The sequence below is a fragment of the Anolis carolinensis genome, chromosome 6, assembly GCF_035594765.1.
Source record: "Anolis carolinensis isolate JA03-04 chromosome 6, rAnoCar3.1.pri, whole genome shotgun sequence".
In the NCBI taxonomy this organism is placed as follows: domain Eukaryota; kingdom Metazoa; phylum Chordata; class Lepidosauria; order Squamata; family Dactyloidae; genus Anolis; species Anolis carolinensis.
In genome coordinates, this window is record NC_085846.1 from 82,341,549 (window position 1) to 82,365,429 (window position 23,881).

General features: G+C 39.0%; 1 protein-coding gene across 1 annotated transcript in view; it reads left to right on the top strand.

Annotated features, from left to right (window-relative positions):
- The window catches only part of skap2 (src kinase associated phosphoprotein 2), a 134,625-nt gene that overhangs the window by 93,127 nt on the left and 17,617 nt on the right, over positions 1–23,881 (top strand). The window contains exon 10 of the mRNA XM_008117055.3: positions 16,453–16,539. Within this exon, the coding sequence (XP_008115262.2) occupies positions 16,453–16,539 (87 nt within the window). The remainder of the gene's footprint in view (positions 1–16,452; positions 16,540–23,881) is intronic.

Genomic DNA, 23,881 nt, shown 5'->3' on the forward strand with positions numbered 1-23,881 from the left:
ACATTTCAGTATTATCTAGAGGTCTGGGCTAAGGTCTTCTATCAATGTGTTAAACATTCTTCCAAATAACACAAAAGGTAGGCTTGGTAGTTCATATCAACTATGGAAAACCACTGATAATAAATCCCAGAGAGCAGCTGCTTGTGAGAGAAGCAGTTAAAATTAATAAATGCTTTTCTGTTTTCCCCATTTGTTATTTCCATCTCCTTGATCTGCAAAGATTCCCTATCTTAAATACTGAGCCATTTGGACAGTTGCCAGTCCAGGGATATCTGGCAGCTACAAAGGATCTGATGCATCTATGGAGAATTTTGGCAGAATTTTCTCATTATTTTTGATGCAGGGAGCTGTTGGATGCAGCATCTTCTCAATTACTCTTCCAGTTAGAGTGACTGTGAAAACTCATGTTTGCAGAAGCCTTATGCACACATTTAGAGTGTGTGCTGTAAAGAAAAATACGTGCCTTTGTGTGCTTTTGAACACCAAGCATCAAGGTGAAGTATGTTTGAGAAGCTAGGCCAAAGTTAGTTCAAAAGGTCTGGAGAAACTATTTAAAGTTGGCAAGTCCTAGATAAAAAGACATAAAGCAATCCTGTTGCACCTTTGAAATTAACTGAAAAAAGAAATTTCTAGCATAATCTTTTGTGGATTTCTGCCCATGATGAAGTGGCTGAAATCCACAAAACCCTATGTGGGAAATTTCTTTTTCTCAGTCTCAGAGATGCTTCACGATTCCTTGATATCTTTTTATGTTGAAACAGACTCATAAGGTCATGTCTTTGAATAGGTCACAGATAGTTTGTGACTTTGTAGACAAAGCTAGAGAACACAACTATTTTCATTGTCCAAGAACATGGCACTTAACTATGTAGCACTTAACTTTAGGAAATAAATTGTCGTTTTTGTCATGAACTCAAGGCCTGGAATCTGTGGCTACATGCTGTTTGTGTTTCTCATTTGTGCATGAACTAAGTGTCAAGGATAAATGCCTGCAGTGCATACAGAAACCACACAATAGCCAATTTTGATTATACCATGGAATGTGCTGAAACATTCAATCCACCGATAGACATAGAAATATTATTTCTTCAATTTCCAAAGCACCAAAAGTTTTCAAAGCATTATACAATAGAGCAAGCTTGTCCACATTCAACCCAGGACAGCTATGGATTCAGCCCAATACAAATTAATAAATGTACTTAAAACGTGTTTTTCCCCCCATTTGTTTTGGTAACTCTATTGCATGGTTCTCAAGCATGAACATCAACAGAATGGAATGGAACAATCAGAGTATGTTATGTCCACAAATACATGAGTATTATCCATAATTCACATTATAATTGCAAATAGTTCAGCCAGAAAAAACAAATAAGTTTTAAAATTAACTAACAAAATAAAGAGCAAGAGGTTTCTGTTGCAATTTCATATAAAATGAATTGTGATAAAGATTGTGAATAAGTGTGTATTCTGTTCTAGGCATAGTGCCACAGTGCACCATACGGTCTCGCTATTAGTATGCGTATGTGCCTTTGGTTTTATGGTGGTGTGTACCCCAAGACAATTCATCTTCTTATAATGTAGCCAAAAGATTGGACACCCCTGCAATAGAGCATGAAAAAGTTACTTTTTTGGACTGTGTCCCCAGAACCCTCCAGCTTTCATGGCCATCAAGAATGTGGATTGTGGGTTTCTGAGGCTTTTGGTCCATATAAGTAACTTTTTCTGGCTGTGGTCTGTAGATTCTAAAAAAGAGAAGGTATTCCCTGCCCATGTGTTTTGTCATCTGGTAGAGACAGATAGGAAAAGCTGTTGGAAGAGAAGAGGAGGGTAGGCACTAGAATAGGTGCTTCTTTACAGGGAAGAATGGGGCCAGGTTGGTTCCTCCCCACTTGCCCTGAAGCTGGTCTGGAAGGAAAGGGATGCAGTTTGCTAATGGCCCTTTATCTCCTGAGAAATAGCACAGTGTTCTGTTCTTCATGTTCTTTGGTTCTGCAATGCCAAGGCAGTGATGGCTTAGAACAAGGGTCCCCAAACTAAGGCTTGTGGGCCGGATGCGGCCCTCCAAGGTCATTTACCTGGCCTCCGCCGTCAGTTTTAGGCTCACCCAAAGTCTGAAATGACTTGAAGGCACACAACAAAACAATCCTAATTAATTTGACTATCTCATTGGCCAGAAGCAGGCCCACATGTCCCATTGAAATCCTGATAGGTTTATGTTGGTTAAAATTGTTTTTATCTTTAAATATTGTATTGTTCTTTCATTATTTTTTCAAATGATAATTCGGCCCCTCAACAGTCTGAAGGATTGTGGACCGTCCCTCTGCTTAAAAAGTTTGAGGACCCTTGGCTTAGAAAGTCCTCTGAAGATATAATTCATAGCTGCAAGGAGAATGGTATCACCTTCCTTATCAATTTAAAGTCCATCTTAAGCTCACCAATCAAGTGCTTTTGTACAGAGCAGCTGATTTCATGTTGTCACAAACTAGTTCTAAATTTGCATCTATTTATAATAATAATTATTATTTTATTTTTATACCCCGCCCCATCTCCCCAAGGGGATTCAGGGCGGCTTACATGGGGCCAAGCCCAGGCAACAAGCAATATAAAACTTCCAGAAGTTCCAGAAGTGTTACTGTTGACTACAGGAGACAGAGCTGTTGGTCAAAGTAAACAAGTTTTAATTTCTCCTGAGGGTTAATTTCCTAGTTCTTGGCACACATCCAGTGACATCCACTAAAATAATGACATTAAAATTGGGTGGTAGGATTGGAACAGCTGTCTGTACAGGAACATATTCATTCATTCATTAAATAAATAAATACAACCTATTTATTTATTTAATGACTATTTCCCCTGTTCTTCACCCAACACACTCTTTCTTTGGTGACTAAAACGGACAGTAGTGACTAGAGATTGTTGGACACATACATACTCTTCATTCATGTTGGATAACATTTGATCTTCCTCCTCTGGTAGATATGAATGAAGTGGTTTTTGGGCAGATCTTATGGAATTCCAGAGTGTAGGAGTAGTAGTCCAAAAAAGTATATTTTCCCAGCTCTGTAGTAAAATAAAATTTAGCTGCTCAGTAACCTTGTAACTTCAGCAATCAAATGAAAGGGGAACTCAGTAGAAAATTAAGCTTTGGGTGAAAATACTGAGTGCTTAGATGATCTTCATTGATATCCATTGCATTTGTCTGGACAAAAACTAGAACAGCTGTACTGCAATACTGAACTGAGTGATGCCTATGCTAGTCTGGACCAAAGAAGCTCTGGGAAAACTTTGTTGGTACAAGGATGACCTGTAACTGTTGCACTCCGTTAAAAATGTCCTTACATCTCCCTAAGCTATAATAATATGGACTAAAACTTGCTTATAAGATTTCATTTCAATAGGCCACATTATCATTGTATGCATATACTATATCCATGCTTGCGTTCATGACCTTTGATTGAGAGAAGTTATTGGCTCATGAAGCCAATAACTTCTCTCAAGAGGGTGTTGTAAAGGTCAAAACAAAACAAGCCAATACCATGTCTAACCGCTGTGTGAGTTTTCTTTTGATAGTGTACATAATACTATAATACGAGTATAGCATTACAAGAAGGTGTTGTGAAATTTTACAACAGGTCACACTTCACCTGGAACATTATGTCATCCAGTTCTGGGCATTGGGCACCACAAATCAAGAATATTGAGTATTGGAGTGTGTCCAGAGAAAGACATACAAAATGGTAAAAGGTCTGGAAACTATGACCTATATGAATAATGGCTTAGGGAGCTGGGTATGTTTAACTTGGGGAAAACAAAGTTTCAGATAGCAGTCTTTAAATGTTTGAAAGGATGTCACATTGAAGATGAAGCAAGCTTGTTTTCTGCTGCTGCCCACTAGGACACAAATCAATGTATTCAAACTACAGAAAAATAACTGAACATTAGGAAGAATGTCATGATATATGACAATAGAATACGATGCCTCGGAATCTCCTTCTCTGTACATTTTTAACAGTATATACAGTATTGTTCAAATCCAAAATAGTTCTTCTTCCAAATGGAAGGCCCCAGCACTGATGGTCATAAACATAGCAGTAGCGGTAAAGCTTAGGCGTAGGGTTACCATAAGTCAGAAATGGCTTGAAGGCAAATAGCAAAAATAACAAAACAATTGTATGAGATTTTTTTGTAGTCAAGAGAAATTAAATTAATATCAGATTCACAACTTCAATATCTTGGCCCCAAGTGTGAAAAATGATCACAATAACATCTATGTCTGTCTGTAATATTTGACCTAAACCCACTGTAAATGATTAATATTTTCTACACAATCACTTTTGATTCTAACAAAGAAGATTCATGTCCATAATTCTTGCCCAGTGAAATCAAAAGGACTTATACATGTCCAGAATGTTTTACAAAAATGAAATAAAATGCAAATAAAGTGCAATAAATATGAAAAATGCATTAATTGGATGAAGGCCAATAAGTTGAAACTAAATCCTGACAAGACTGAGGTGCTCCTGGTCAGTTGCAAGACCAATCAGGGTATAGGGTTGCAACCTGTGCTGGACGGGATTATACTCCCCCTGAAGTCACAGGTTCACAGCTTGGGGGTGATCCTGGACTCATCACTGACCCTGGAAACCCAGGTGTCCGCGGTGGTCATGAGCAGCTTCGCACAATTAAAGCTTGTGCTCCAGCTGTGCCCGTACCTTGAGACGCCAGACTAGACCACAGTAGTCCATGCCCTAGTTATACCCTGATTAGATTACTGTAACACACTCTACGTGGGGCTGCCTTTGAAAGCTCTTTGGAACTTCAGCTGGTCCAAAGATCAGTAGCCAGAACTGGGGTTCCATACAGGGAGAGAACTACTCCCATGTTACAGCAGCTCCACTGGCTACCAGTTTGTTTCCGGGCTAAATACAAAGTGCTGGTTATTACTTTTAAAGCCCTAAATCAGGGGTCCCCAAACTTTTTAAACAGGGGGCCAGTTCATGATCCTTTGGACCGTTGGAGGGCCGGACTATAGTTGGCCACTGAGCAATAATAATAACAACAACAACAACAACAACAAAAGGGTTGGAAGAGACCCTTTGGGCCATTGAGTCCAACCCCCTTCTGCCTTTGTGTACCAAAAGAACAAGCAAAGCACCCCTGACAGATGGCCACTCAGCCTCAATGTTAATAATAATAATAATAATAATAATAATAATAATAATAATAATAATAATAGTGATGATGATGATGATGATGATGATGATGATGGTTGGAAGAGAAGTAGAGACCCCTTGGGTCATTTAGCCCAACCCCCTTCTGTCCTTGTGCCATGGGGGCCGGATAAATGGCTTCGATGGGCCGCATCCGACCCCCGGGCCTTAGTTTGGGGACCCCTGCCCTAAATGGTTCCTGTCCAGGCTACTTAACTGACCACATCTCTGTATATAAGCCTGCTCAGTTGTTGTGATCTGCAGACAAGGCCCTGATCTCTGTCCCACCCACCCCCTGACCCCCAATCTCAGGTACGACTGGTGGGAACGAGAGAAAGTGCCTTCTTCACGGTTGTCCCCCACTTCTGGAACTCCCTCCTCAAGGAAATTAAAATGGTCCCTTCCTTTCTCTCATTCAAAAAACAATTTAAAACTTTCTGTGCTCGAAAGCATATAATGAGAAGGGCAAATGAAATATTCAGTATTACAAATCAGCTCGGAACATGGAAATGGCTGCTACTTGGGTTTATACCTTTTTAAAGTTTTTATTTTTTTACCAATTGTAAAACTTTTTAGTTTTGTTATATTAATTGATTTAAATTGTAATTTCAGTCTTTGTTTAATTCAGTGGTAATATCTTGTTTGGAGCCCCCAGTGGTGCAGCGGGTTAAACTGCTGAGCTGCTGAACTAGCTGAACTAGTTGACCAAAAGGTCAGTAGTTCAAATCTGGGGAGCGGCGTGCGCTCCCGCTGTTAGTCCCAGCTTCTGACAGCCGAGCAGTTCGAAAACATGCAAATGCAAGTAGATCAATAGGTACTGCTCCGGCAGGAAGATAACGGCACTCCATGCTGTCATGCTGGCCACTTGACTTGGAGGTGTGTACAGACTCTTTAGCTTAGAAATGGAGATGAGCACCAACCCCCAGAGTCGGACATGACTAGACTTAATGTCAGGGGAAAACATTTACCTTTACCTTAATGTCTTGTTATTGCTTATGTTAAGGTTTACTATGTCATTTTAAATTAATGTTATGTCTTGTTTATTGGTTGGTTGTATTATACGGCATTGAATATTGCCATTATATGTTGTTTACCACCCTGAGTCCCCATCGGGGAGATAGGGCAGGATACAAATAAAGATTATTATTATTATTATTATTATTATTATTATTATTATTTTCTAATAGATTTAAAGATGACAATATGTATACTGCACCAGCCTCTCTAAATTCCCATTTTACTGTAAAAAAATTCCTCATTCTGCTCTTCTTGTTTTAAATCTCAAGAAAATTGTTTTTAACATAAAGACATACTTAAAAAGGTAAAGGTTTCCCATCTTTTTCTTTATACTTCTCAGGTTTTGGAGCCCTCATCTGGAAGTACTTAAGTCGCTATAAAATCCAAAATAGCCTCATTTCTTTTGAATTTGCTTCTCCCATCACCCCTTCCTTTAATCTGGTTTCTGGTGGGGGCCAGTGCTTAAGGAACAGGTGTTTGGTTTGACTTAATTTTTATGGGGCTTGTTTTCCATAAATATGTGAGACCGAAGACCTGAACAAAGGCATTTATGTAAAGCTGTTTTATGGGTAAATAATTAGTACATGGCAGGTTTCGTCTTCTTTCTAACTCATCTGACCTCTCCCAGCAGTCAACGTAAGTTTGGCTTCATTTAATTAACTTTGCCTTGCCTATTGCTGGACCAAATTATAGTCTTACAGGGGAAAATTCAGAAGTGCCAGGAAATGCTTTATACTAAGCCCTGCTGATTGCTTTTTCAAGAGATGTGCCACCCTGCAGAGCCAGCAGGAGTTGAGACTAACCATGTCTGCTGATGGCTCAGGACTTCCATGGAAATGTTGCAGGTCTCTGGCCACCCACAGAGACCAGTGGCAGCCATCAGGAAGTTTCGTGTTTCCCGAGCTTTCTTTATTCCACCGCCGCCGCATGGCCCTTCTCTTTGCCCCTTGGAAAGAGAGCCATAAGAGTGTGTTTTTGGATTTATGCCTTGCTATATCCTGCTTTATACCCTTAATGTGTTCAGAGCAGTTATAGCCTTTATTAAAACAAGATGATATTTGACGTCTGAGTTTTAGGCACACAGCCATACATACATCCAGACAGACTAAAACCATCCATTGCTGAGACAGAAAAGTTTCACCTCCTTTCTAAAATTTTTAGATGTTGTGCAATACCCAAGAAAGAGGAATTCTACATTGGAGATCAACAAACTAGAATGCGTTCATTGTTCTTTGAATATCACCTTCCTCCTGAAGAATAAAAAATAGTACTCACAATGTTAATAGTTGGGTTGGTTAGAGATTGTGTGGTAGAAAAAAAGGTTGACACCTTAAAGGAATATAGAATCAGAGAGTGGCATAGATATTTCCATGGCAGATTGTAGGAAAAGACACGTTGAACAGTGTAATTGCCTTATATGAGTGGGTGAAATTATTTTACCACAGATTAGAAAGTGATGAAAAGGAGTTTAAAGGTAAAGGTTTTCCCTGACATTAAGTCTAATCATATCTGACTCTGGGGGTTGATGCCAGCATTGTCCATAGACGCCTCCAAGATCATGTGGCTGGAATGATTGCATGGAGCGCCGTTACCTTCCTGCCATAGTGGTACCTATTGATCTACTCACATTTACATGTTTTCAAACTGCTAGGTTGGCAGAAGCTAGGGCTAACAGTGGGAGCTCACCCTCCTCCCTAGATTCGAACCACTGACCTTTCGGTCAGTAAGTTCACCAGCTCATTGGTTTAACCCACTGCACCATCGGGGGCTCCTAAAAAAGGAGTTTAATTATTGTTAAATAGCCTAACCCAGTTGACCAGACAATAGCTAGTTTTGCTTGTCACCCTCTCATAACCTCAGTTTCTAATTTGTTCCTTCGATGTCTTTTCTAAAAAAAGGGTAATGCATACTATTGCATGGTTTTTGAACAATTAGCATGTGCAAATTTAAAAAGAATCTCACTTAAAAGTACCTAAGTGTGTTCTATTGTATACATTCAAGTATTTGATTCTTGATTTAACTTGATTTCCCCCTCCCTATTAGACCAGGTCTGGCCCTACAGTGAATATCCACAAAATTCTTGTTGTGTTCTAAAATATTGTTTCATAGGTCCAGTTTTTAAACAAGGAATTGTGTACTACATAGTGTTCTGAGGTCACCAAGATCAAGAGAGCCAGGGCTTTCACAACATTGTACTGCAAACCTGAAGCTACTACAGTTACCCATTCCTTACAAAAATTAGTTTTAAATATCTGCAATAATCAGGGCTGATCAGACTATATCCCAGTGATCCTTCTAATGTGACCAGAATAATAACTCCACATATTGAAGAATTCCACAGTGCAGCAGCAGAAAGGCATGTAAATACAAGCTGCCTATTTGCAAGGAGCTTCCAGATTTGCAATATGATTGCTATGGAAACCACATAATGAAAACCTTATAACCATCTGTGTGGTTTGATTGATTTTACTGCATAGCTCAGCTGTTTTTGTTTACTGTTATTAAAGCATTGAGTAGAATATATTAACTCACAAACTGTTGTTATCTGAGATATTAATTAATATTGCACAATGGCATGGTGTCACTTAACTAATGTAGCTTGTTGCTATTAAACATGTTATTAATAAAGGCTAATGTGGGCATCCTCATAATGAGTGTCAGAGCATTTTGAAGAAGGTAAGGGTGGTGAAAATCATTGCTTGAAATGCGTATTTATCTTGGATATCACCCGTTTTGTCTTAATAGTGCACATCTTAGACAGATTTTTAGATTCGTCCAGTTTGAATTTTTCTTTCAGATAATTGAAATATATTTGGTTGAGCTTTGCAGGGACATGATACATAATCTATGACTAAGACAGTTATGCAGCTAGATAATTTTAGCCTTACGACTTTATGATCTTATAGGTTGCCCGCCTTCAATAACAGTGTTGTGTTAGCGTAGTGAAAGAACCAGCTAACTGTGCCTCCCCTGCCCTTTATTCTATCTTTCTAAAACTGCTACATTCTTGAAATGTTAATGCAAGAGACAACAAAGTTTGCCAACCTTGATGAAAAAGAAGAACCGCTGCCCTTAGTGTTCTGCATTTTAAAACACTTAAATCATTGTGCCATTGTGATTACAAGGGTGAGGTGAAGCGGATTCTCTTTCTGCTGCCCTGAGGATAAACACAGACCTTGGTAATTAAATGGAGATGAGCATCATCATATAGAAAGGGATATTATATATTAAAATTAAAATAATAAAATGTTTATCTGTAACCATATATGTGCCTGCCGCTGCCAAGCCTCAGTATAAAAGGTGTTGTCAAAGGCTTTCATGGCCAGCATCACTGGGTTGCTGTGAGTTTTCCGAGCTGTATGGCCATGTTCCAGAAGCATTTTCTCCTGACATTTTGCCCACATCTATGGCAGGCCACCTCAGAGGTTGTGAGGTCTGTTGTAAACTAGGCAAGGGGTTTATATATAACACCTCCCAACAAACGATTTCCCCAGGCAGGAAGCAGCCAGGCTTTGAAGTTGCAAGGCCATTCAATGTTAATCAAGGTTGTTAAATGTAATATTCACACTTCCCTCAAACAGGCAAGAGTTCTTTCTCCCACCCTGGACATTCCACAGATGTATAAACCTCACTTGCCTAGTCTCCAGTAGACCTCTCAGCCTCCAAGGATGCCTGCCATAGATGTGGGTGAAACGTCAGGAGAAAATGCTTCTAGAACATGGCCATAAAGCCTGGAAAATTCACAGCAACTTCGTGTAAATTTTTTTAATAAAAAGAAATAATGCTGCAGTGAGGAGCGTGAGTACTTCTTGGCCCCAATGTATCCATGTCAACAATAATAGTATGGTATTTTGATATCCTGTTGACTACCATGTTTTCATCCTGTAGAATCCTAGGATTTGCAGGGAGGGATATTTAGCTAGTGGTTCAATTGTTGGGCAATGACTCTGGAGACCAGGGTGTGAATTGGGACTTAGCCATGACCACCCACTGGGTGACCTTAGGGTAGCCTAGCCATACTCACTCTGCCTTAGAGGAAAGAAAAGGCAAACCCCTTCTGAACAACTTTATCCAAGGAAACCTGGGGATAGATGCAACTTAGGGTTGCCAAAAGCTGGAAATGACATAAAGGCACAACAATAATAATTTAGCATTTTCAGCCAGTAAGCACTAGTGCCTTTCAAAGCACAAATTCCAGAATTCCATGAGATGCAGCCCTCGCTATGAAACTGAAATAATCATATTCTCCCCCATATTTTATACTCTCATATGTAAGCATGAGCACAAAACACGATGTGCTAAACACATATAATTAAGGAAGAGAATCCAGTCCATGAGAAGCTTATGCCACAGTAATCTGTTGTTTTTTAAGGTGCCACAAGACAGAGAAAATGTGCATATGTTACAGTTGTGATAATTTAGATTATAAGCTTATTGAAGCAGAGATCTCTACTTTTTAGCATGTCTGCACTTCACACATGCATCCTATTATTCTTGCTACTCCATTGCTTGAGTCATAATGTACATTAATCTGATTTAAATAAGGACTCTGGTAAAAAAGAACCCTAAATTTTTAAAAAGATCATCTTGTTGTTGCTAAGCATTGGTTGGGGGTCAAATATTAGTATGGCTATCTTACTTATGGCTGCACTCCAATAATGCCTTTTAAAAACACATCCCACAGTTAATAGAGAGAGATACCCCAATGAAAACTGCTGGTGTTACTGCTGGGGGTAAATGCCACCACAAAATAGTTTGACAGTGTTTTAGTAGTGAATGCTCTCTTCTGCAGTGTGCTGCATATTAATGAGTGCCTATGCGGTGGAACATAATTAGGAATGTGATGCCCAATGAAAAGGAGACCGATGGGGGATGTGAATGTTTGTTATTGGGATATGAGCCACAGGATGAGACTGCCTCCTGGTGCCCCTAATGGTATATAGGAAGGCATTTCTTCTCTTGTTTGTGCTGCTGCTTAACATTTTTTAAGTACTCAGCAACAGGCAACTATCATTGCACAGTGTTTCCCTAGCACTGTTCCATTCCATTAATGAAGTTGAAGCCATTTTATATGGACACAGATCTGACAGGCTGTGAAGCTGTAGATGTGTCCATGCCCACCCATTGAGCTTTGTGTCTGGCCAAAAATTAAATGCTGGATTTCCCATATCTACATTCAGCATATTACCCTCAACTTTGAATGACCTAAGGGTTGTTAAATAAAATTGAACTGCATTATAACCCTTTGTGTTTTGTCACCACTACAGACGAATCCATGCAACCTTTATTTTATACTAGCTTGGGGTCCCAGCGGTGCCCGGGTGTTTTGAGAAACATGTGTGGCAAGTTTGGTCCAGATCTGAAGTCGGCTGGGTTCAGTGCTGTCTTTATAAGGGTGAACTACAACTTCCAGAGGCAAAGGATAATCACCCCAAAACCCTGTCTGTATGCTCAGTTGGGCATGATGAGGCAGTGTACCAAGTTTGGTCCAGATCCAAAGTCGGCTGGGTTCAGTGCTGTCTGTTTAAGGGTGAACTACAACTCTCAGAGGAAGAAGTGAGTGAAGCTACTTGGTCCATCCTCCCCCAATCTACCCCCTGATGGAAAGGGGTTCATGGGGATTTTGTGGGCCAAATTTGGTCAAGTTCCGTCACTGCTGGGCGTCGCAGTGGCCTGTGGGAGTTATAGTGATTGAAAGTACTACAAATCCCATCACTAATGGGCCGTCGTCCTGCCAAAGGCACCAGGCTGTAAAGTGCATCATGGGGGTTAAGCGTGGCAAGTTTGGTCCATGTCAGTGATTTCTGGCAGTCACAGTGGCCTGTGAAAGTGGCGGCCAATCAGAAAGGTGCCACATACAAACATACAAACATTCACTTTTATTATATATATAGAAGATAGATAGATATAGATTGGCATGCAAATATTGGAAAATATAATTTTGGACTACAGTTTCAAAAATCTCTGAGAGACTCTGAAGAAAAGAATTTTTTTTTTCTAAACTTAGCATCAAATTACCATCAGAGATCAGGTGGTTGCTAATAGGGGCAAGAATAATACAGTAGAGTCTCACTTATCCAACATAAACGGGCCGGCAGAACGTTGGATAAGCAAATATGTTGGATAATAAGGAGGGATTAAGGGGAAGCCTATTAAACATCAAATTAGGTTATGATTTCACAAGTTAAGCACCAAAACATGTTATACAACAAATTTGAAGGAAAAAGTAGTTCGATACGAAATAATGCTATGTAGTAATTACTGTATTTATGAATTTAGCACAAAAATATCACGATTTATTGAAAACATTGACTACAAAAATGCATTGGATAATCCAGAACGTTGGATAACCGAGTGTTGGATAAGTGAGACTCTACTGTATTACTAATAATATTACCATATAATGATATAGTACAATATAGTAATTTAATGCTCATATTGTGCTATGCTAATAATATATTGTATGTACATTTGATTTGTAAGCCGCTCTGAGTCTCCTCCGGGGTGAGAAGAGTGGGATATAAATGTTGCAAATAAATAAATAAATAAATAAATAAGAAGACTGAATGGCTGAATTGAATTCACAATCTGGACTATGTATGCTTGCATTTATGTACGTATACATGCATGCTTAATTTATTACACATACTTATATCTCACATTTCAGTCTATTATAAGAAATAATACTACTGTCTTTCTTTTATTGTAAAAGGTCATTGATTGTAAGATGCACACTAATTTCAGTACCGCCAACAGAAAAAAGATTTATATATATTTATAAAGCACCTGTGATTCTAAGACTCACCTTTTTAGATATGTTTATATAGGAAAAAGTGTGTCTTAGAATTGAGGAAATGCAGTCAGAGTCACTGGTTCCGTACAGTGAAACCTAGATATCTGAACACTGGAATGTCTCTAGCAGGGGCTCTAGAGTTGTGCACATAGTGTCTAAATATAATTGTAGTGAACTTAATTTCTGTTTGAAGTCTGCAGTACCATCTCTAGTCACTAGATATCAAACTTCTCAAACCACTGCAAAGCTTTTCAGTTGATACAGTTAGAAGATAGGAACAGCAGGCAAAGACCCCTTCTACACTGCCATATAATCCAGATTATCAAAGCAGATAATCCACATTATCAGTTTTGAACTGGATTATATGAGTCTACACTGCCATATAATTCAGATCAGAGCAGATAATCTGGATTTTTATGACAGTGTAGAAGGGGCCATAGTTACAGAACATAGGAGATTCGAGTGTCAGAAGATCTAGGCTTGCCATATGGTAACAGATATGTCTGTCAATTTCAATTGACATCATTTCAGCAGACAACATAGACAAAATGAGTCAGGTTTGATACTTACATGACTTTTCTTTTCTGTATCATGTTAACAGAAACTCCAGTTTGTGATACTGAATGCTTTTTCTTGTCATTAATGAACTTAATAACAAACATATTTTAAAAAGAAAAACAAATACTCCAAATAATAAAATTACATGAAAAAAACTTTATAAAGGTACTTTCAATAAATAAATAAATATAAATAGACAAGTGATAGGTCAAGTTGCAAGGTGATATTCAGGTTCTGTTATGGGATTCTCTTCCTTCCTTTCTCTTCTGGGATCTTTCCTGAAGAACATCTTAAAGTAACAGCCATGCATAGAGAATGGAGACTATGACCTAAGTCTCGGATCTACCTCTGCCCCACAACAGCCTAGTGAGAGGTTTCACTTAGAAAAAACAATTATTTCTCCCTCTCCCTCCTCCTCTTCCCTGTTTAAATTTAAGTTGTGATCCATCTTGGATCCCAGTTGTCAGAGAAATATTAATCAACTAAATGAATGAATAAATATTATGGGATGCCTCTGCTACCACAAAATCTGATCAGTCTGCTGACAGAGCAGTGTGTTGGTAGAACTGCTGTGCTTGCTAAGATCATCTGGCAGAAAAATAAAGAAAAAATATGCAAAGAATGGGCGAGTTGAGGAAAAGCCAAATTGTGCTGTATCCAAACAATATCCAACTCAGAAATGCAGTCACTATGCTAGCACAGAATTTGGCCTGAGCTAGGCCTAAATACCCTAAAGGCAACTGACCATGTCTTATTTTAAAAGCTAAACAGGATCAGCCTTGGTTAGTACTTGGATGGGAGACTGCCAGCGAATAGCAAGCACTGTAGACTATATTTTAGAAGAAGGAACTGGTAAAACCACCTCTTAGTATTTCTTGCCTTAAAAAACTAGTGAAATTCATGGAGTTGCTATACGTCCATCAGCAGTTTGAAGGCACATACTCATACATGGCTATGCAGGGTAATTTCTCATATCTCTGAGCCAAAAGATACACATTTGGATTCCACAAAATTTCTGATTAATTGCTGTCTTAGTTGGCCTTTGACCATCTTTGCCTCTTTGGATTTCATTGTAGTTGACTTCAAGTTAACTCTGACTTATGTTTATCCTATTATATGAGGATTTTTGGGGGGGGGGGGGTTTGGCAAGATTGGTGTAAAAGAGGTTTGCCACTATCTTCTTAGGGTACACCCAAATACCACCTCTCAACATAGTCGCCATTCAAATCTAGGCACTTATCATAGCGATGAATGAGCTTGGCAACTCCTTCCCCACAAAACTCTGTCGCTTGTTTCCTCAACACAGCATTTTGGCGACGATGCGCAGCTGCAGGAAGGGGTGACCTGCTGGTTGAGGACGCAAGCGACAGAGTTTTGTGGGGAAGGAGTCGCCAAGCTCATTCATCGCTATGATGTGCTTAGATTTGAATGGCAACTATGTTGAGAAGTGGTATTTGGCCGTGGCTTTCAACTGCATATGGTAAATGTTTCTCCTATACTTTGTTCATTTTTAATTCCAAAACGTAATCTACTTTCTGGATAACCCTCGTATTACGTTTATGTTGGTCAAAAAGTTTGCCTGTGCCTGATATATACACATTATATATAATATAATATATAAACATTTACTGGGGCTCCGTGATAATTTTTTGCTCTAAAAAGGGCTCCACGGCTGAAAACATTTGAGAACCCCTGGTCTAGAACATAACATGAGAGGGTGCCACAGTAATGCCTGTGTGAGAATAATGTGGGAAAAGTCATCTGGATGGGAACAGTCTTTACTTAGCTCAAAAACTAATGTGGTAATTGAAAATAAGCATTGAGTTAGAGACTCAATAATGACAATTAAAATCACTCCTCACTTTGCTTTAGAGAACTAAGATGGATATAAACACACTAGGCATATTTGTACTTCAAAACTGAGGTGTTTGTTTTCTAGGAGAATGAAGCATTAAAAACAGTCTATATTGAACATGTGATCGCTACTTTCCTGAGCTTCCATGTGTTACTGGTATAGTGAATCCATGCTTGGGTTTATTTTAGATTTTCAAGAACCCATCCAAGATGATAACCCCAAGGTTTAAGTTGGTTCAGCACCTTGGATAGTTCCTTCACATAACCACTGACATGAGAACTTCATCTTGCCCCAGTGTCTACTTGTCCTCTCAGGGGAGGACCAATCCAAGACATTTTGCTGTTTGAAGCAAAGGACAAATTGCTTCAATAATATTTGACAAGGAGTGTACAGCTGGAGGGAACCTCAGTCTAATCCAGCTTGTACCCAAGCAGACTGACAATTGAATCTTTTATCAAATATGATAATGGGACAATATTTTCCAGTGCACTTAAGGACTGCAGGCAGTTGAGAAGGTGGAGGCAGATTGTAGAGTGCACACTGCTCTGCCAGTATGAAGTCATAAGGTAAAGGTAAAGGTTTTCCCCTGACATTAAGTCTAGTCATGTCCGACTCTGGACGTTGGTGCTCATCTCAGTTTCTAAGCTGAAGAGCCAGTGATGTGGCTGGCATGATTGCATGGAGCACTGTTACCTTCCCGCTGGAGCGGTACATATTGATCTACTCACATTTGCATGTTTTCGAACTGCTAGGTTGGCAAAAGCTGGGGCTAACAGCAGGAGCTCACCCCATTCCTCAGATTCAAACTACTGACCTTTCAGTCAGCAAGTTCAGCACTCAGCGGTTTAACCCACTGCTCCATGATGTCATATGTGCCCCCAAATGTCAATATTTGCCACCTGTAGCAAATTCCATTTCATATTTGCACCATATGAATACCTTGTTCTGTGTTTTCTATACTCTAATGAGCTATAACTCAATTTCCCTAAGATGTCTGAAAATATTGCTTGTATCTGCAGAGGAAGAACTAACAGCAGCCACCGTCATGCCACCAAAGGATGAAGAACCAAAGAAACAAAGGCAGGAACCGGCTAGCAATGTTTCGGGTAAGCACCATTATTTGTCTATGGTTTGCACTGTGATTGCTTTATGGTTACTTTTCAATGTTTGCCTTCACCCAGAACAAATGAAAGGGGCAAACTTCCACAAAGTTTAACTGTTTTTTTAAATAACAGCACCAGGGAGAAGGGGGAGCAGGGAAGCATCAGAATCGTGCCATTTAGGATGCATGAAAATCACTTGAGAAGGATTTATAAAGTAAGCCAATTTATACAAGGTATTCCTTCCTGAATTACTTTGTAATGACTCAATTAGCTTTCATTTCTTCACAAAGGAGATTTAGCTGCATAAATTAGCTTATCATCATTGAGGAAGTGTCACGGCTAAAGGACAGTTTATAGATACAACATGCAGTTGCTGTCAAACCTATAAGAACGTAATATAGACATCTGTGTATACTTTGTGCTTGAGCAGAACAGACTTCTGTCATTCAGAGACTAACAGGGGACAACAAGTTGCCCAGGGGACAAGCAATGTAGACGTCTCTGAAAAGGTCATCTTGACACAGGCTCTGACAATCGACCCACTGCTCTGTCTTCTTTGATAAAAATCAGATAAACTTAAGACCACTAATTGATCTGCAGCCTGTTTAAATGTTGGCCATGCATATCTTCATTGCATATGATTATACCTTTGAAAGCAAATGAACTGTGCTAAGAAATGCCAGTGTCCAGTGACAGCAGAAGGAAAGGTGATGGCAGCATAAAAATCAGAAAAGGACAGGCGTGCAGCATAGAAAAGAATCACTTTCCTTTCTCTTGCTCTGCAATGGCATCTTGCCTTTGTGCTTATTAGCATTCAATTTGGAAGGGGGCAAAGGGGGGCTGAATGCATCATCTGAAGCCCTGGGGTCAAAGTTGTTTTTCTTCCTGATCATAAAAGTCCAGTGTTTTAGGAACTTCTTTTGATGCCCTTGGCTGAGTTTACAACTTGGTAAGAGGCACAAAAATACCAAAAACCCACTTACTCCTTATCAGGACACCACTTTACGCCCAGGACAGCGTAGGGAGTGGTACATTTTTGTAATGTGCCTCTGCAAAGAAATGAAGCTTGGGTTATCTTTCTGGTCATTTTGGCTCCACATCATTCTTCCACGACTGTCAGAGAAAGGGAGGATGAGGATTGTGTTCAGGAAGTATCTTTGCTATGCCCTTCCTTTGAGAGCGTGTGGAAAGGAAACAGGCGCTGTTTCCGGCCTTTCGCAGGAAACTTATGTGAACAGGTTGTTGTAGACAGTTTAGGTTTGCGTTTCTTGCAGAGGAAACAAAGGTTTGAGCCATCAGATGTTTCTCTAAAGGGTGGTCCTTTGCAAAACAAGGGCTGAGTAACATTTTTTTCAGTATAACCTTGGCAGTAGAATCATGGATGCTTTCTATAGATACACCCCAGCTACTGCAGTATTTGCCCAACCCATCTCAAGGCTACTATAAAATAGATATTAACATGCTTCCTTAGACTCTAAAATTAAGAAACACTTCTATCCATATCCTATATACGTTTATTCAAGACAATTATAATGAATTCAGTAAAACTTATTCCCTAGTAAGTGTGTATAGCACAGAAGTGGCAACAAGTCTGGAGTTATAGTTAACAATTAAACAACACTTTCCTTAAATGAGGTTTACATTAGGAATCCTGCAACCTCCAGCTGCTGTTGGACTGTAACTTCAAGTAATCTTTGCCGGTATAGCCATTGGTAAAGGAATGCTGATAATAATAGTTCAATAATAGGTGAACACTCTCACTCTATATTAATCCATAATCTGCTTACAAACTGCATCTCTATTCATAGCCTGCCGGATGTTTATTACAGTGAAAAAAATAATGATTTCCAGAATTCTCAGAAGAAATGTATAGTTTAAAATTTTATAAAGTCAGATAATTTTACTGTAGAGAAATAAAGAATAATACTTTAGGTTTGGATGCAATCTGTCTCTTGCAATCAATTTGGGGAGGGAGAGGTATTAAGGATTTGTCTTTTATAGATAAAGGTTTTCCCCTGACATTAAGTCTAGTCGTGTCCGACTCTGGGAGTTAGTGCTCATCTTCTGTCTTTCTCCCAGTAAAGATTATTATAATGTAATAGAAAGGCACTATTCTACTACTGGTTTTCAGTATGCCATATGCAATCATATTAAAATATATTTGCAGTACTTTAAATAAATAATAGTATAAACATGTAATTGTCAAACTCACTATTTTATAAAGCAGCCGTAAATATATATTAGACTGTGATAAAGCCAAATTTATCTTTAGAAAATACATGCTGTCTTTTTTGGGCTGCCACATCAAATACTTGGGGCTAGAAATACTGGATTTTGAATTTGTTTCAGGTTTTGGAATACCTGCATTTGCATATACATACATAATGAGATATCTTAGATCCCCAAATTTCCAGCGTGGCAGTAACCTCGGATGTCAGTTGAACATTCGGAAATACAGTTGCAGCATCCAAAGAAAGGATGGGCAAAGTAACCAAAGTCTGTGATCACAGATTAGAAGACTTATAAGTATGAATGATTTTCTGCTTTCTCATTCTCTGCAAAGCTGGAAACATTGGAACTGAAAGAAAATTTCACTATGCAGGGCGGTGTCCTCATGCTGTTCCTTTCCCCCAGCTACACCGCTGAGTAGAAATATTTCTGAGTTCAGGAAAGAGTTGTTTTTTCCTCCTCTCATCTGTATAGCCTGCCTTTCTTCCCAGAGCCTGAAGGCGAAACTTCACTAGTATGGGAGATCCTTAAACAGGATTTCCTGGTTTTTTAAAAAAAAATTTCATAAGATTTACAGTGCTAGAGGATGGTGTCTAACTCTTGCACCATTTTATAATATTCCTCCAAAGCTGAATGTCTAACAGAGCTAAGTATGCTAGGGCTAATATGGGTACCTATCCTTTGGGAAAATAAGTAGGCTTACATTTCTTTTCCAACCCTACTTGTTACAGGGCAAGTGAGGGTCTTGCATACATTATTATGTTGGATTTATCTTAACCAAATCATGCCAACATTCATTCTGTTTGCTTAGCAAAGTGTGTTGGAAAGAGATGCAGACAATGCTGCTAAGCCTATTCCCTGCTTCTGAAGAAATTCAAAATAAAAGGTTCTTTTGTGTGCCAAATCTCAGACGATGGGCGGTTTTACACCAAGTTCTCAGCATCCCTTCTTTAGGGCATGCAGTTTTGGTTAGGCAAAAGCATGATAACCCAGTGATGAGTGAAAATCATGTTGAGAGTAGAATCCTGTTGGGACATTATGCTAGCTAAATATAGTTCTGGTTATTCCGAGAAGTTGCATAAAACTAGGCTATAGTGCAGACATAAGCATACCCAAAGCCTTCCAATCCTCACTTCTGAATAGCTGGCTGGGAAGCTGATTGATTTTTGTCCAAGGAATTGGAAATCAGTTGTGCAGCTCTGGAATCTGGTGTAACTTTACTGATAAATATTTGCACTACATTAAAAGTATATCTGATTTACAACATAATATTGGATTTTGGTTATAGGTTGCAAGGAAGAAAGTCACTTTGGTTTGAACGTGAAATCATTTAGAAAGGTCAGCTTGATTTTTAGATGGGTTTAAATGAGTCAGGATTTCCTGTTTTCATTACTTTGCTGTGGGATTCTTTCCCTTTCTACATTTTTTTTTCGTGTCAGGAGTAACTTGAGAAACTGCAAATTGCTTCTGGTGTGAGATAATTGTCTGTCTGCAGGGGACACCCAGGTGTTTGATGTTTTACCATTTATGGGAGGCTTCTCTCATGTCCCTGCATGGGGAGCTAGAGCTGACAGACGGAAGCTCACCCCGTTTCCCGGGCCTGAACCACCGACCTTTTGGTCAGTAGTTCTGCCGACACAAGTGTTTAACCCAGTTGTTCTCAACCTGGGGTCCCCAGATGTTTTTGGCCTTCAACTCCCAGAAATCCTAACAGCTGGTAAAGTGCCTGGGATTTCTGAGAGTTGTAGGCCAAAAACATCTGGGGACCCCAAGTTGAGAACCACTGGTAACCCATTGTGCCACTGGGGGCTCCTCCTCTCCTTTCTACATGTATTCCAATAATTCATCAACTTACATAAGTTTAATGTGTCGCAAGTCACAACCAGCCAAGGATTCCAGGAGAAACATATGTTCAAAGAGAAAATATGGTGATTTATTTAAGCCTTTGTTACAAGACCTTTCCTTGAATATTTAACTTCAAATTATCAGCACATTTCAGTGGGGACTGGGCTGCAGGATGTAGTACTGCCTTTGTGAAATGATGGAAATACATTAGAAATGCTGGGGATGCTGGGTATCTCACTTCAAGAAAGTAACATTTCCAATGTGTGTTGTGCATATTTATAATGAATGAGGGGGCAGATCCTAGTCTTAAAGTGGGTATCTAAAGTTTAACAATGTACACAAGACAGAATAGAGGAAAATCAGTGAAATGAAAGTAAAGTGTGCTATAGTCCCAAAATGTGGAGAGGCCACCAGAGGCTCACTTGTAAGAGCTAAGGACCTTATAAATTACACTGGTTTGGAAGCCACTATACTGGAGCAATTTCCTGAGCTAGAACTCTAAAGCAATGCACATGGTAGGTGTCTCCTTGTATTTCTAATGCAGTGGGCGTGAAAGTGGACCCAGATGTAATGAAATGCTAGTGATAATGTGTGTTGCACATTAGAAATGCATTCTATTTATTCTCCTAACCACATTAACCTCGATGGGAGTTAATCCAAACACATCATATTTACGTAGAATCTTTTCCTGCTTTCTATCCACTTCTGGAGCCCCAGTTTGGCTATAAAATACAGCTTGTATATAACAGAACTCGCACATCCACAGATTTTGATATCCATGAGGGGTCCTGAAACCAAAGCCCAGTGGATACCAAGGATCCACTGTACATTATTGAACATAATCAGTGCTTTAAATCCTACTGCAACTGTATAGAACCTAAAATCTGAAAATCTCACACTTGGATCCCATAAGTGCACTGTACTTATATACTGTAAACGCATTAGCTGTTGGGCATTTCTATTATTCATGCAAGGAGATGTCAACAACCTCTCTGCAAAACCAGGAGTGGAAAAGGGAAGCATGGCAAGTGGAGAGAGTGAGTGTGATTTTTTTGGATAGTGACATTCATAACCTTTTGGAAAAACACTTTTTGGAGATCATAACTTTCTTAGAAAAGCATGACCTTGAAGAGAAGATCCAGAATCCCTTTAGAGTAGAATCTTCTCTTGTGGTATACAACAAGATATAATTATGCAAGGCAGTGGTTTCATTTGTTAGACTGAATAACCTGTTATCTCTGATTTGTTAGGAAAACAGAGATTGGTCAGGGCATAAAAACAGCAGAGCTTTAGAAGTGTTTTTCAGTACCCAAATATATATATACTCTCCCATAAATCAACTTGTTTTATATCATACACTCAAGAGACAAAAAAGTAGACTTTGATAAAAAAATAACATATTTCACAACCTTTATGTATTCAGCATACATAGCTACAAAAACGTATCAGTCCAGTTTCATTTATGTTTGAGATAAGGTCATGTTCCACAACCACAAGCAGCTTTGTCTATTCTCCTATTGAAAACAGGTGATTTCCAAAGCAACTCTTGTGTCCGAGAACCCTTGATTCTGAATATGCCTGAACTCTGGACAAACCCAGACTCTGTTAGAAACATGTAGCAGAAAATCCTTCCACTAACAGAGTGTTATGCTCTGCACAAGTTCAGTAGACTCTCACTTACACCTTGGTGGAACTTCCTAAAGTCTAGAAGGAACCCATCTTTTTCAGTCTTGGATAAAGTGACTATTTCAAAGTATGGAAAAAATCCAGCTCCTTGGGGGTGCCTGTTGCATTGTATGGAAGAGAAGAACAATCTTTTTGCCACGCAAAGAAGTAAAAAATGTACAAGATTATTTTCTACATATTCTGTATCTGAAGCATTCAGTGGATTTTATCTCATATTCAGGCTGTGATTACCATCTGGAAAGCCCTCTTCTTTGTTTCAGGCACTTTTCCTTTAATTATAACAAAACAGTTCTGTATTTGTAGAGAGACACATATAGAATAGAAAGAGGATCAGCCTCTAGGGCTTCAACATCTAAATTTTACAAACTAGGCAATGCTACCAAGTAATTTCTTTATGCTTTTAGTGTTTTTTGCAAATATCCCTGTAGCATAGTTAACAATTTCTATGATAGTTTCCTTTCTTGTGGCCTTACTTCTGTAGCACAGAAGGCCAATTGTTAGTTATCAGTTGTTTTTTTTAGTCTCAAACCCTCATTAACCCTATCCAGCATAGCTGGCCATAAAGGATTATGGGCACTGCAATCCAGCATGTTAAGCTGTTAGTGACAGATCTTTCTATTTTTCTTTATCTGTCTTTGTTTTAGCTGTTTCCTAAATCCTTCTGCATATTGCAGAGACTCAAGAAGGCCCTATTGGCAGTGAATAAATGCAAGATAATAAATATTGGCATTATTGAACCAACCGTCTTATTTATAAGACACTTATTTTATCATAATTGAAGTGTATGGGTAGTAGGATGGAGACTAAATTACATGAAACAGATTTTCCTTCCTTTTGCTAGCTGTTAATTTAGCTCCATGGAATATTGCTTACAGAAAAGAAGACCAAAAATTGCCAAAACTCAAAATTAAAGACACTGCCCCATACTGTGTTTATACTTCCATCCTGCGTGCCCTCTAGTGTTGTACAATAGAAGTTATACGGTCCGTTTTTAAAAAGGGTGAGGTGTTAAAGATATGTGGTGAAAACGTTTATTTTGCCTTGAGCCGAAAACCGGTTGCCAAAATTTCCACCTATGACAGTGTAGATGTCCAAATGTTGTATACTGCAAGCCTGGGTAATATACTATTGAATGGGACTTTCCATGAACTGCAGTGAATGCATGTAGTATTGGAAATTGCCTTGCAGTGGAATTTATATAAGCCTCTGGATTGAATGTCAATGTTCATTGCAAGTGGAAAATTATATTATCAGAAAGACATTATCCGTCTGCATTTGGTGAGTGTTTTATAAATGTAAGCAATCATAATTTTACAACTTAATGTTGAACTATACAAATAATGATTTGGAATTCCAGTGACTTGAAAACATTACTAACATGTTTTGAAGTTTAGCAGTATGGGAGATTGGTATCCTCTGTAACAAAACAAAAGACAGTCACACTTGGGGCTTTAATTTCCATATTACGTAGAAGTGTTTAAGTACATTTGCATCTAGTTTGCTTCTCTTGCAGCTGTTTTTTTCTCATTGGGGTGGCTTGTCTTTTTGCTGGACAGGCTTTCTATAGAAACGATTGGCCATGTGC